Genomic DNA, 15,011 nt, shown 5'->3' on the forward strand with positions numbered 1-15,011 from the left:
AGTCTTGGGACTGGAGCATCTCTGAGCCACATGTGATCCCAGATGATTATTATAGCTGTTTTCCAGACTCAGTTGTTTCCACTTCACTCTTTTTCTTCTTCATTTTTCCCCCATCATTTTGTATGTGTTAACTCGTAAATGTAGAATATTGAAATGACCATGAGGAATGATAAATGAGCTCACATACCATGTTTTTTTTTGTCTCTCTTTATGAAAAAGGACTCATCTCAATGACACACAATTGCATGCTGGTCACTGAGCCATTGTGAGCATTGTTGTTGGCCTAATTCACTTAACATGTAAATGCCATTTAATAGACATTCCACCATTTATACAAATTCACTTCAGTTATAACTCATAATGAAAGTTATAAAAAAAAAAACCTTTTCATCATTGCAATGTAGGTAATATATGCAAATGATTATCAAAACGTCTGATCCTTTTTTGGTGTAGATCAAACTCAAACAAAGAAGCATGAAACAAGTTTCCCATATCTACCTAAAAGATTAGTTTTCTGCTGCTCCCAATTTGCATTTACAATGCAGAAATGGGAGATTTATAGCAGAACACCAGTGATTTTCATTCTTCACTTTGATTACATTAGAGAGCTTGTGAATGTTGAATGAATGAGTGATTGTTAGAGGTTCACTGGAAATGTGGCCTTTATATAAAACTATATTCTGTATTAATGTTTCATGAACAAAGGAAATAGAAAAAGGGATGTGGCATTTCCTTTCGCTCAAAACTGTTCACAGCTCCCATATGTTCGGTAATTCATGAAGCAGGGCCGAAAATTAACTTTTCACAAGTTAACAGCTACTAGCCATTCCCATATTTTGCCAGCATCTTGATGGTGCTGATTTCTCACCCCAGTAGACTCAGTTTGCAACAACAGTGAATGAGCCTTATTCTCACCTCTGCATCTGCATGTGCTACCTGATCTTTATATTTAAAAAAATGAAAAGTAAATCTGATCTCAACTTGTGGTCATTTCTGATTATGTCAGAAACAGAGAGAGACTTTGCTCAAAAATAAGAGTACTTTATTCAAAGTGAAAGTCAGACCATTTCATGTAACAGAAAATTAATCCACAGTTGGAACATGTGCATGCACAGCTGGCTGACTATATAGCTTTAAATCAAAACTAGAACTTAAAGATACAGAACCAGTATACACTAGAATAACAAACAAGCTGAGACAATATGATATGAATAAACCCGGTGGGTTTTGTATGTACGTCTGTTGCACTCACAAGAAAAAATGGACAAGTGAGGAACAAAACAGAAGAATTCCAGTTTCAGAGACAACTTTTTTCTTTTCAATAGTGGGATCATCATCAAGGTGAATGATCACCGCTTTGATAAGAGTTATAAGATGGCATAGTTGGATGAGGAGGGCAGTACATCATATGGTGACTAGTAATTCAGATTATTGAATCCAGAGAAGGAGGCCTGGTTTTGTCCTCCAAAGCCCTGGTACCCCTGCTCGTTCCCCCAAGACGACTGGTTTCCCCAACCTGTACAGAGACATAACAAGCAGGATTTTCTTCATGTGATTCAGTTTATCATAAGGAATCTTACTGAAACACAACATGAATGCAACAAGGTATCACATGTAAATTCATAACAGAGAGCAGCAATTTTATTAGACGAAAGGATACCAAGCTCTTTACTCACCATAGTTATTATAACCCTGGCCCCCTGTAGCTGAGCTGGGGTAAGATGTGCTGTACATGGTGTAATCTACTCCCTGGGCCTGACCCTCACTCTGACTCTGAGTGAGCATTTTCTTCTTCTCATCTCCATACCCATAGCTGTACGGACTCTCCTGGTCAGCAGGAGGGGGCATCGACTGATAGCTTCCTCCCTTCAGGTTAGGATTAGTGCTGGAGTTAGAGCTGGGGACGGCTGTGGTGGAGTAGGTGGTGCTGCTCTCTGGATAAAAGGTGCCATAGCCTGCGTTGCCCACAGTGCTACTGGTACTGACTGAGCCACTCATGCAGTCTGATCCACTAGAGGTTGTGCCTCCTGCTGCGATGCTTGCTCCATTGTTACCATACAGTTTATCTGAAAAAATGATTTAGTGTATCACAATTTTGTTTCAGACATTGATTAAAAATGATTCAATATTTCAACTTTAACCTTGGAAATCTTAAGTCAGGGGACAGTAGATACTCACGGTAGCCTGTTCCAGTGCCACTTTCATAACTGTAGTTGGCTTTTAAAACAACAAAAAAAGAAATCACTATTCACTGCCAGTTTCCTCATAAGTTATTATGATGTGTATTCAAAGTGTCCAATATGGTCTTTGTAAAGTTAGAATGATGACTTGAGGATGTAGAAGTCCTTACTCTTGTTATAACTGGGTCCTGAAGAAAACGGTTTGCCTCGGCCCCTCCCTCGACCTCTGCCAGGACCCCAGCCACGGGATCCAGAGTCTGATGGAATCCCACGGATAGTTCCGAACCCTGGGATGTGCTTTTGAAGCCCGAAAAACAGAAGATTTAATGTCACAACAAAATGCTTTAACAGCATAATACCTATGACACTTTTTCAAATGGCTACCAGGACTGATGCAGTTTTCTTTATGTTCAATCAAGAACTGTTTGAGTCTGAATACCAGCTCCTCCACTTAACATGGGTTTTTATAGGCGTTTTCAGACACAAAGACCTAGGAATTGCTGTCATGGAGTATTCTGCCTTTTGGCCGGATAGATACTGTGAATGCAAGCTGTAGTTATTCATCAGGGGGCCATAGCCGGCAACAGGAGGAATAGTCTTGTGGCACATCCTGATAACATGTCATGCGTTATGCTAGGCATGTCCAATGACATATAGCCCATGCAACAAGTACAGTCACCTGTCAGCAGTGTTCAGTTCAATTTTTGAAAACAAGGATGCCAAGACATCAGGAAGAGTTGCTACTGGCTGTTTGTGCAATCAATCAAGCACAAACAAACTTCATGGACAAGATGCTTATGCGGGGTTTTGAAAGTATGCTTAGAATATGAAGTAGGTATGATGCCAAAATGAAGGAGCTCCAAGAAGATTATGAAGTTGAGGAATGTATAGCGCGTCGCCAAAGACGAATACGTTCGGCTCTCATTAGGCAGAGAGCATATCAGTCTGACAGAAGTTGAAAGTTGAATGTCACGTCAAACCTTTGAGTTTGTTGTGGGACTTTTTACGCTGCACCTGAGGCATGAAGTCGCTGGAACTACAACTCAGATTTACAATTTCTTTGAGGTGATAAGCTACCCCATGCAAATACAGATTGATGAGCTGCATCTTTAGAGTCTGTGTTTCCACTGTTTTTCCTCAAAGTCTTAAGTTTATAAATGACCTGCGCCTTGTTTGTGAGAGAAGCCATGTTCCATCATCCTCCTGGCCAGACTTCCCAGTAAAGGCCCATCTTTCACTGTTCCTGAAACGTTGTGGTGAATGACATCCTCTGCATGGAGGCTGAGGTGCTCGCGGGTCTCAGTATCTCCCCAGTTGGCCATCTTCCAAAATGTTCAATTGAACTTGGAACTTGCAGGTGAAGTTTTTCTTGTCTCTCCCTTGTGCGCAAGTCCCGCTGGATAGGGTACATCTTCACGCCCCGAAACTCAGTGTCGGAGTGGGGCGGATTGTTCGGATCAAACTCGCTGCGGTAAAAAGACTAGGGTTGGAGGAGGTTAAATTAGCATGGCGATTCCCTGCCCATGTTGCTCGGTGTGAACACGACAGGCATGCCGGCAATTTGGGGGGCAAAAACATGGCTTTTGTAGCTGTGTGAAAAGGGCTTATGAGGGTCAAGGCAAGACACCAACAGAATCAAACAAAGAAATTTAACTGTAACATATGACTTCGGCAAAATACCTCTGCATTATTCACTAGAGATATACAGCAATTACTGGTTGAGTTTTGATGAACAGTTTGTGTTGAATGGAACCAACAATGCTCATTTTGGAAGTGATTGAAAAGGGTTTCTAAAACTAAGGTTGCACGGTGGTGCAGTGGTCAGCACTGTGGCCTCACAGCAAGAAGGTTCTGGGTTCGAGTCCCAGCTCGGGCATGTGATCTTTCTGTGTGGAGTTTGCATGTTCTCCCCATGACTGCGTGGGTTCTCTCCAGGTTCTCCAGCTTCCTCCCACCGTCCAAAGACATAAATTTGGGGACTAGGCTAATTGGATTCTCTAAATTGACCGTAGGTATGAATGTGAGTGTGAATGGTTGTTTGTCTCTATGTGTTGGCCCTGCGATGGATTGGCGACCTGTCCAGGGTGAACCCCGCCTCTCGCCCGTTGCTGCTGGGATAGGCTCCAGCCCCCCCGCAACCCTTAACAGGAATAAGCGGAAGACAATGGATGGATGGATGGATTATTCACTAGATATACACCAATTACTGGTTGAGTTTTGATTAACAGTTTGTGTTGAATGGAACCAACAATGCTTATTTTGGAAGTGATTGAAAAGGGTTTCTAAAACTAAAGCTTCCCCAGTATAATTATTTTAATTGGTATTAAAGTTTTAAATTATTTGGTCAAAAATGTTCTTTAAACTTTTCGTCATACAAGAACATTTTAGTGAAAGAAAAAAAAAATTGCTCAACAAAAAAACCTCACCAAGTCACCTTGATTCATACAGCCCATGAAGGAGATTACCATGTCAGTGTAAGTGACCTTCTTAGCAGGACTTCTGTTGAGGCTGGACATGCTATCGTCTGGGAAGAGCTTCTCCAAAGCAGCGAGGGCAGCATAGGCCTTAGCCTCTTTCTTGTTTGAACCCCTCCCTTTGAACTTCTGCCCATCAACCTCCACCTGAGAGATGGTTAATATTTTCCAATCAGCATTATTTTTTTTCTTAAGATGGAAAAGGTGTTTCCTCAAAGGTAAATAATGTATGCGTGTGCTACAAACCTCCATCACAAAGCACTTTTCATGGGAACCGCCCGTCTCTGCAGACAGCTCATATTTCAGACTGCGGCGTTTTTCATTCAGTTCCATCACAGGGTTCTTGCCGTGCCTTGTCAAGATGGGACCCTGACCACTCTGTCCCAAGGAAATAATTAACATCCACATGAATGAAGAACCTTCAACTACTATTCGGCAGCAACCAATAATTCTGTATGTCAAATGTTGAGAGGACAGAAAACGTACATCTTCTGGTGTAGCAGATCCCGCTGTAGCAGTTCTGGCTGATTCCTGGCGATCCTCAGTGCTGCAAATGGACTCTGATTTGGACTCAGAGCCTGTCGGAAGGCCAAGATCCTGCAGAACCTGAGAAGGAAAAATTCTAAGTGCAACTAATCCCACTTTCACTGGACAAAAAGATTAATTTTTTGTGGCGGTTAGATAAAGGTCCAGTATGTAGAAATTAATTAACCAATCGTCTATTGGTACTGGTAAAATCAATGTTTTCATTCGGATGTAATTAACTGCAACTTGAAATCTTTGTATTTGATCTAGTCCAAAGAGACCAGCATATTGCATCTCCTGGAGATTGTTTTTCATTTTAAGAAAATTTCTCTCACAGAGGTATAGTAAAAAATTTCAGCCCCACTGTCTCTAGACAAGCTTTTTTTCGTGTGTGGTGCAGAATTTGGCCTTTTATCATGGAGACCTCAACAGCTATTTTACAGAAATTATTAAGAGGAACAAAAGAATAAGGGAAGTGGGCTAAATTCAGACAATAAAGAGTGATGGAGGAGAGGAGAGTATCTCCTTTCTACTACTGCACCTTACGTGGCTAGATGGTGAATGTACCAGATTTGAAGAAAAACATACACGTGCTACACTGCCACTCTATCCCTGTGAAACAATATGAAAGACAACTGTGCAGTCAGTGTTTAAAATACCTGATAAACTTGCAAAAGCCATAAGTCTACTCTAGCATCTTATACTTCATATATATATATTATCTTAAAATTCTTACAGCAAAGAAGTTCATGACTCTTGGAAAGTGTAGTTGCATTATTATGCTACTGAATTTGCCTCCAGTCTCTTGATCAAAGTAATATCCCTGCATTGCTCAAATAAGATTTTCTAAAATTTGCCTGATAGTCCCGGCAGAAATTGAGGAAAACCACATTTTGAAAAATGCAGTATCATATATAAATGATCATGCAGACCACTGAAAGTTAATTGTTAAATTACTACCAATCAGTTATGCTTTTTACTTGGCCAACACCCCCATTTCCTTTTCTCTGTTGGTCGCAAGTATTGTTTAAATTTGAGACAAGTGAAAGGAGGAGGCCAACTGTTAACATCAATGCTCCTCAATGTTGAATGTGAATTAAAGCAAAATGTGTGTTACCTTTGACTATCTTCAAATTGTAGCTGTAGTTGTATGACCATCCTCATCTCGCAGAGCACAAATAGCAAATTAATAATTCTACTGAGGCGCAGTTGTGGCAGATCAATGTGTAGTGAGTGTCATTTTAAAGTCACGTGTAGCCACAAAATGGAACAAGCTGCAGAAAAATAGATGTCACATGAGGCCCGTGTGGGTGCAAGCAGCTCCAGTGGTCCGTGTAGCAGCCTACAGATAATAATTGTGATACTCTGCTATAAATGCAACGTCAATCTGCATACAACCCATTCCAGCCATCAGCCACGTTGTTTCAATCAACAAAATATATTGCAGAAAGCCTGGATTTATTTGCCCAACTTTCTTGACAAAGAGATTGTGTGCATCATGGCCAAGCACAGGGAGAGGACATAATGAGCAATTAAGAAAAAACAGTTGCAAGTTAATAAGTTGCTGATATCAGCAAAAAATTGTGTAACAACTGGGTCTGCTGATCCTGAGACCCCGCTTTTAAAATAACAGATTGGTCCAGTTTGGATCTGATGAATAAATCCCCAGATCTTTTTGTTCAAACATTTTTTAAACCTTGAAATAGCACTATCTTGAAGTCCATTGATAATATAAACCAACAAGATTTGAACCAAGTCTGAGCTGAAGCCTGGAAGCCTAGTAGACTGCTGATGAGGCCACTTCTATCTAAAAACAAGTTAAAGGGTCTTGCCTTGGTGGCTACATTAAGCTTGGCAGCTCGTTTGGAGGGCCCCGTGGCCTCGTAGGTTTTTCCATTTAAGTCCACAGCCATTGTGAAGACCGGCTCATGGACTGGACCGGTCTGAGATGTGAGCCGGTACTCCAAGCCAGGCTTGTACTGGTTCAGACGCATCACAGCATTCATGCTCAAATCATCTGTCACTACAGGAAAACAAACAAGCAGACAAGACAAATACCAGTAATTTTATTTAGTACATGATCAAAAAAAATTGCATTAATATTGATACAAGTTTCCACCAGCAGAGAAAAAATATTGGTTTCAGTTTACTGCAAAACAGAACGTGTACAAGGGCTGACTTATCAATGCATTCAAGGAAGACTGAAATAAATATTGACTTCATTTAATTATACGACAAAAACTTGTTAATGATTTCCCCGGGACATGTCTGCACAGCTGTTAGTAAGGCCAGATGTTCTTGAGCTGTGTGAGTTTTTATCAATTCAGAATGTGGGACTACATAATGATTCAGTTGTGTGTGTTTTTTATAAGATGATCACATTTATAATTTAACAGGAGGAAAACACTCATTTAACTTTTATTCAGTCCTCGTTATCGAGAACCTAGGGCCTGATTAAATGAAGCTCCTGTCATGCTTTACGTAAGTGTGTAATAATAGGTCCTATCTGGATGTGAGACTATCTATTTTAAGGTCATGCAAGTCAAAGACAAAGTTCTACTAACTGCACACAAAAAGTGGACAACAAATGCTTTCCTAAGTCTATCTTAAGAGTTATAAAATTATACAGGAGCTGTTCTTTAAACAATAGTTTTAAAAGTTAAAAGTCTCTGCCCACATCAAGGCCTCTGATATTCATTACTAACATGATTTCCTTGGAAAGCGCTTCTGGAACTTGAGAAACTTCCTCTGTTTGCTGTTTAGGTGGGACTCGTCCTCTCCTCCATCCATGTCAGTGTAGGGTCTCTTGGATGGCAGATTTGTGTGTCCTGCAGGTTCTATCTGGGCTGTATTAAACAATGGAAACATGTCTAAAAATAAATAAAATACTGAAGGGCAAGAAATGAAATGTTAAATTAAAAAAATAAATTAAATACCTATAGAACCTCTTCCACCAGCTCCCAAGCCTCTCCGTGGCTTCACAAGCTTCAGGTCTATCCCCAGCACTTTGTGCATCTGTCCAAAGGCACACAGCCTCAAGGCCAACTGAGGACAATGGAGATATGTTGTTGTTTTTCCAGGGTTTATTGATATACATGTAATTGCGCCTGCATGGGTTAGCAGCCTGCTCTTACCTGAGCACTCTGAGTTATGTCTTCACGCTGCTGCAGGGTTAGAGCTGCAATGGCATCAACTGTTTCCTTCTCACATGGATCTTTAATACCCGGGCCATCTAAAGACAGTCAAATTAGCTCATCAATGTCAATGCCACTGTTTAAAAATGCTGCACTAACTATAATAAGTTCAAGCTCACCTTCTAAAAGGATTCCAGAGGCAACACATTCTATAACCCTGCGGAAAGATTCGCCTGCCCCCATTGGCCTCTCAGATGTACCAATGGCTTTCTCCACCAGCAGTTCAAGAGGCTGCATGGCAACCAAAGAGAGCCAGAATATAGACTCATTTATAAAAATGGAGCTGCCAGAAATGCTTTAAACATTATGTTTCATGAACAGCTTTACAACAGTGCAACAACAATTATCTCACCCATCCAGAGAGTGGTGTCCAGGTAGGAACACGGATACACAAGTCTCTCATCACACGGATCACAATGACAGCCGAATCCAGCTCATTGACTTTTGCCTAGAGACACAAAAAAAAATCTCCTTCAATTAGATGAGCAGCTGCTTCTGAGGTCATCTCCATCCATCGTTTTCTGTGTTCCACAAAAACACAGAAAGGTCAATATAAATGAGCCATCTTCCAGTTTATGAAATGTTACAACAAATATGCTGCATACTGTTTGGTATCATTGAGATATATAACATTTTAGGACAGAGGTGGTGTTGAAATGAAAATATCTCAGTCGATTGAAATTCAAATTGTACTGCAAGTTTATAGTATGCTGGTGGATACAATGACTGTTCTCATTGTGTCATTTGGCATGGAGACGCAGATCTCCTCTCATGAGTTAAGTTAAAACGGATATTTTAAAAGGATGAACTACAAAAACTCAAGATGATAATTCAGCGTATGTCTCTAAATGGAGGATAAAAAGAGATTCTAGGACATTTGAAGCTTGTGTACAAATAATGACGTGAATGCAAACCTGGAACCACTTGGCGTGGCGGAGAGACGCCAAGGCAGTAAGGCATTTCTGCCTGTCCAGAACGTCCGGCAGATCGTTGACTGTTCGCGATTCTATTGACGAAGTGGGGTAAGAAGAAAAGGTACAGTTTGACCAAGGGGGTTGGTTCTGTCTTGCAGCTCAGGGAGAAGCAGCTTTCCACAAAGCACGAGCAGCAGGGAGAGGGGGTTCCAAAATACCTCAGGGTAAACTTTGGTCCCAACAAGCGTAATGGTCTCTTTTTCATGGGTATTGGCTAACAAGTAGTGTAAAGGCCATCATGGCAACACAGTAGTACTTCCAACATATCATAATATGTTGTTCACTGTGTGTCCCCTTTCCCTTAGCCCCTCGGCTTGGGTTTGCTGCTTGTCCCCCCTCCTGAGACAGTGTGTCCAGTTGGTCAAAGGTCCAGCGTTCCTAAAAAAAAACTTGAAACACTAGAAGGTTATCAGTTGTAAGTCACAAGTATTAAGAGAACCTTCACGTCTGTGCCATTCTGCAGCAAAATTGATAAAAACCCAAATATTGAGCAGACCTTACAACAGGCCATAGCAGCTTTTGCTCATTTTCTACACTACACATATAATTAGCCTACCATTTACATATCAAGTTTCAACAATTGGATTTCAGGAGACAAGAATTAAAAGTGACAATCTAATAATCAGGAGTTAGTGGGATTCCAATATTACGACATGATGAATAGTAATTATTTACTGTATTTTACCCAAAATACATTCAAATCAAAATGTGTTTGGCATAGTGAGCACTATGGCTGGATAAAGCATGTGTGGAATACCCTAGACAATGCATTTGGGAGTTTGTAAACAGATGGTTTGCTGTTTCTAGTTGTTGGTCAATGTTAATATCTGTAAATGTTTTTTCTGTGTTCTTGAGTTACCCAAGAAGTCTTGCACAGGGGGAAAATGCAACTTTCAGAGTTCAAAACAACTAACTTTGAGTAGCTGAAAGTCAATTTTCACTTTGCACTGGGTGAAGTAACTCTTTAATACCAGAGAACCAACCAACAATTCACTAGTCCTACTTTGCTGATCAGTTTTGCTGCAGCTGGCTTCAGTCAGGTCTACAGTATCAAGGACATGCAGTGCGCGCTTTCACTTGTTATTCTTGAAAAGCCTTCATCTCAAACATGAAAACAATTCAACAAGAATAAACATAGCCGTTTTTGTGACTGAGGCATTGTTATCAACAGCAGGTGCAGAATATGTCACACCAAAGAGGAAATTGAGCGCTGAAAATCACAAGACTGTCATAAAACGACAACAGGACTGGAGCGAGTGAAGAGCAAACATTCCATAGTTGTTCACTGGCACCGGTCTGACAGTCACTGTGCAAGCTCTTGGGACTTATGTGTTGTTTTGTTACTGACTGCTTTTAGTGGAGCAGTACATCTGCACACTGAAAACACACAGATCAGTTCTCTTTTTTCAGTATGGATGAATATGCTTACCTTCTCCTTCATCTTTGTCAGCTCCTTCTGTAGCTTTACTTTCTTGCTCTGCCCTGACAAGAGGTGATGTAAGGTGAAGAGTCAGAATCAGGGCCGACTCTTTGGTACTCTTCACAGTGATGGCTGCATCCTCTGGGCACTGGCTTACTGTATATGTCCCAGCTGAAACTGTCTATCACAAAGAGGTGCAAAAAGTCAGGCTGACAAAGGCAGAAATTTAAATATCTAAGAAACAAAAATAACTGATCTTTTTTAAATGAAGTAACACAACTGTAGCTAATACCTCCAACTGGGTAGATAGCTTTTCAGCCACTTGTTGAAGCAGGGTGACTGTGGGCTTGTTGGAGCAGAGGAGGACCAGTTCCAAGTCTTTGTCTCCCTTCAGCAGGAGTCCTTTGGCCACCAGGCCTACCCTCATAACCCCACGCAGGACACGCTCTTGTGAATCTCCACTATCATGGAAAGTAGAAGATGGAAATAGTATAATTTATGTAAAAGTATAATTTTATGAAACAAAAATAACTGTTTACAGTCTCGATTTTAAAGAAATTTCTTCAACAGTGCTTACCTCCCTGCTTCTGTACTGTCTGTGCCATCGTTGGGAGTGCGCATCTCGTCAGACACAGTCTTCAGAGCACATTCAACATGGGAAACGATTGTCTGCACAGCCTCTAACTCCTCTGCTGAAGGATAAACTTCTGAGTGTTTGGCCATCACATGGCGATCATTTGGCCCTGATGGCATCTGGCGTTGTGAAGCTTCCTTCAGTGGTCAAGTGTAAAAAATTAGGTTTATGTGGGAGTAAAGAACAGTATGGTAACCATGTAATCAAATAATCTTACTTTTTTCAAAGTAAATTATGCATTGTTTAAAAAAAAAGGTCTTCATCTCCAATCTACCCAATTTCTCCTACAATGTGTTGCAAGAAATTGTGACATACAAATAACTGCATTTGTATGTGATATACAGTCTTAGTAACATTGCATATGCATGATCAAAAAAAGCTCGGGACAAAGAAAAGTCTACATGCACCAGGTACAGATTTCATGCACAAGGAAGGAAAATATTATAAAAGGAAGTAAAATGGTTTTGAAGATGACTGTTGTTTATTCTAAGTGTAGAGCCTTGAGGAAGCAAGTTGAATGACTCAAGTCTACAAGGAATGATTTAGTAGGTGAAAGAGGAACCTTATGATGGTGTTTGCCCTCAGTCTTCTCCATTGCAGCAATGTAGTCATGGTACTGTCTCAACTCTTCCTCATAACACAGACAGTCATACCAATAACGCAGCTCCTCATATCTGGAATGAGAACAAAGATTGGAGCACAACCTCCAGTAAGTCACTGTATGTGATTTGTACTATACACATTTGTCCCACTAAATGTAGTTTTTTTGACTAGTGTGTGTGCATCTTACCATGGACTTCACTATGGTACAGTTGCACGTGTATGAGTACAGAACATGTATAGTGGCCAAGAGTTGTTTTTTTTTGCCATACATACATTTAGCAAGCAAACATGGACAGATAAAGATGTGAATTGTCTGCATATAATGTTCTAACAAGCAATGTTGCAGCATGATGACGGCATAAGAACATTTTTTAATGTGCTTCTCATCTTTTCCCTGTCCTTCACCTGTTCACTTTTTAAAACCAAGTAGTTGCCCTACAACTTGGGAGTGCAAACTTGTCACCTCCCTGTGTGTACAGTAGGGCCCTGCACAGTATCTTTTCACATCTGTTCCAGCTAGACCCGGTGATGACATTTAACTAATAACCAGTATGAGTTCTGACCGAATATCAGGTTTGTTATGCTCAGTGATCATGTTAGTATATGGTCACGCACGGTGCAATTTGAGAATTGGCCAAAAGTGGAGTGGGGAAGTGGAAACAATTGTCAGCACAAGACAACTGGGCAACAGCATGGCTTCAAAGCATCACAAATTGTACACATTCAAATACACACTTTCCACACCATCACCTCTCTGTTTTTTTCTTTTTTATGTTATATTTGTTAGTGAATAAAATAGTTGATCGATATTTATAAGCTCCAAGTCTTAAAAGATTTGCCCAGTATTTGATGCCAGTTTGGAAATACATGAGGATGAATCAGCATATGAGCTGTGCATCTGTATAGCACTGCTGCCATAAGATTGTAGAGAGCATGTCGGGTTCAATTTGAATTGATGCATAAAAAATTGTTACATTACTAACATACATATACAATTAAACTCTTGACAGAAAATGAACCAAAAATACAAAGAACAAAACTTCAAGCTTTATTTTAGAACATTTTTTGAGTTACCCATCAAGACAAATGATTTATTTATGGCCTGGGATGTTTTCTCATATTTTAAGGGTGGGTTGTGGGAGGAATGGTTTGGGGAAAATTGCTAAAGAGAAACACAGAAAAGTCAATACGTCCACTCAAAATAAACACCTTTTTGGTAAAGTGCTTATTTGCCACACTCCTAAGAGCCAGACAAGAAGTTCAATATTGCGAGATATATTATATTTCAGGATCAGATACATTGCTGGAACTACTTTCCTGATTTGGCACAGGGATTTAATACAGCACCTAAAACATCATCTAACAAAACATTACATTTGCTGAACAGCAACTGCTACTACCAATAATGGCCAATTTTGTATGGAAGGGTTACTTCTAGACAAACCAAGATCCTGAACTTGATGTATTTTAACCATAAATTCCACAGAAGAGGGGCTACATGTTTTAGAAGCTGAGAGGTCAAGTAGGAGGGATGCTAACCTGCCTATACAGTGTGTTAAGTAGATGGCCAAATGTCTGAAGGTCTCAGCCCCCTACTACAACCCCAGGTAAGAAGGGTACCTCCTGGTTGTTGCTCAATATAACCCTAGCAGTTAACAAGTCATTTTAGCAAATACACAACTTTTGCTAGTCAAGGAAGCTAAATATTGATGCTTCAAGTTCTCATCTTGGAATTTACTGGAATCAGTGTTGTAAAGTTGGTAGCAGATGTGCTGTAAACAGATGTGTGAACATCTCTGTCTATCTGACAGTAAGACAATTATCATGCGGCTTAAAATTTCCATGTCACACTTTTGCCTATACTTTTTTTTTTTTTTTTTTAACTTGGCAAGGAATCATTCATTTCTTTTCCAATGCATTTGAGGCCAGCACAGGTGAAAGTACATGTCCTGTTATATTAGGGTATATACAGGCACAGGTGCGCAAACACACGCTTATATATTTTTATACACACACACACACACACACACACACACACACAAACACTTTAGGTAATCAAATAAATACTACTATTCAATAATCATCCAACAAAGTATATAAATTAAAAAAAAAAAACATTTCCCATGCCTTTGTCGCTGTATCATTACATCTATGTTTTTAAACGTATAAATTAACCATGTACTGCTTACTCTATCAATAACTTTACCTATCAAAATCATGTGGTAGGAGTCTGTGGCCCTGCTGGATCAGACTATCCCAATAAAGCAGCTCCTCATACGCCTGGTGCTCATCCCACGCTGACGCTGCAGCGGCCGCCATGGTGTCGCGTCCTCTGGAAAGAAACTAGCTCCTGTTTATCCACCAAAAGTGTTTGTTAAACCAATAACGTGCACGCTATGCCAATTACTGACCATTAATGGATGGGATTAAGCTAAATATGGGCATTCAAGATATATTTAGTTGAGAACCACCAGCTGACAAGCTAACTTTACGTACAGATTTCCTCAGCAGGTTGAACAAAAATTACCTGAACACAAACTCTTGCCGAAATAAAAATCCCTTATTGAAAACAATAAGGGATTAACACATAAATCAACGACGAGTGGAAAAAAGACTGTGATAAACTAAGACGCGTTAGCAAACGTTAGCTAATAGCGTTTATAGCGATGTCTTGCATCTTGCCAGCTAATCACATAACGTAAACCATTTCCAGACATGTTTTAGCTGAAGATAGCACTGACTTCAATTTAACTTTGATGTGATTATGTCGTGTCTTCATAGCCTACCTTTGTCTATGAAAGGAAAACAGGTCTTTATTTTCGACCTTTTCAGCGAGCGTTGCTACCTTTTTGTTAAAGGCAATCGATGTAAAGTCGCTCATGAATGACGTCACTATGAGGCCTCCTACGCTGTAGCTGGTCAGTGATGTTGTACGCCATGAAAGTAACCGGTTTGCGACTACTTTCAATATTCTCTTTACATATCAAGTCCTTACTCAACGCTTTTT

General features: G+C 40.2%; 1 protein-coding gene across 4 annotated transcripts; it reads right to left on the bottom strand.

Moving 5' to 3' along the window:
• Positions 1-1,043: 1,043 nt before the first annotated feature.
• Positions 1,044-14,929, bottom strand: ilf3a (interleukin enhancer binding factor 3a). Of its 4 annotated transcripts, XM_086210727.1 has the most exons (20): positions 14,791-14,929; positions 14,211-14,336; positions 11,964-12,075; positions 11,345-11,538; positions 11,060-11,228; positions 10,777-10,948; positions 9,288-9,379; positions 8,726-8,821; positions 8,493-8,604; positions 8,314-8,411; positions 8,116-8,224; positions 7,885-8,025; positions 7,012-7,202; positions 5,141-5,260; positions 4,901-5,032; positions 4,646-4,801; positions 2,351-2,477; positions 2,179-2,217; positions 1,677-2,066; positions 1,044-1,516 (listed from the first exon to the last, which is right to left on the bottom strand). In XM_086210727.1, exons 1-20 carry the CDS (start codon positions 14,883-14,885, stop codon positions 1,416-1,418), a joined length of 2,772 nt encoding a protein of 923 aa, XP_086066853.1. In that variant the 5' UTR covers positions 14,886-14,929; the 3' UTR covers positions 1,044-1,415. The 4 variants fall into 4 exon arrangements, with proteins under 4 accessions (XP_086066853.1, XP_086066852.1, XP_086066851.1 ...); XM_086210726.1 differs by having other exon boundaries at positions 4,664-4,801; positions 4,901-5,260; XM_086210725.1 differs by having other exon boundaries at positions 4,901-5,260.
• Between the last annotated feature and the right edge of the window lie 82 nt (positions 14,930-15,011).

Source organism: Aulostomus chinensis, chromosome 8 (assembly GCF_037954235.1).
Source record: "Aulostomus chinensis isolate RoL2024-O1b breed Wild chromosome 8, RoL_Achi_v1.0, whole genome shotgun sequence".
Taxonomy (NCBI): Eukaryota; Metazoa; Chordata; class Actinopteri; order Syngnathiformes; family Aulostomidae; genus Aulostomus; species Aulostomus chinensis.

Excerpts from the sequence above, each read along its gene's own strand:
- ilf3a (XM_086210725.1), bottom strand. The coding sequence starts at position 14,885 with ATGAGCGACTTTACATCGATTGCCTTTAACAAAAAGGTAGCAACGCTC. Across the intron at positions 8,026-8,115 it reads TGGTGGAAGAGGTTCTATAG|CCCAGATAGAACCTGCAGGA; the intron begins GTATTTAATTTA and ends TGTTTAATACAG. Across the intron at positions 2,067-2,178 it reads TGGCACTGGAACAGGCTACC|ATAAACTGTATGGTAACAAT; the intron begins GTGAGTATCTAC and ends TCATTTTTTCAG.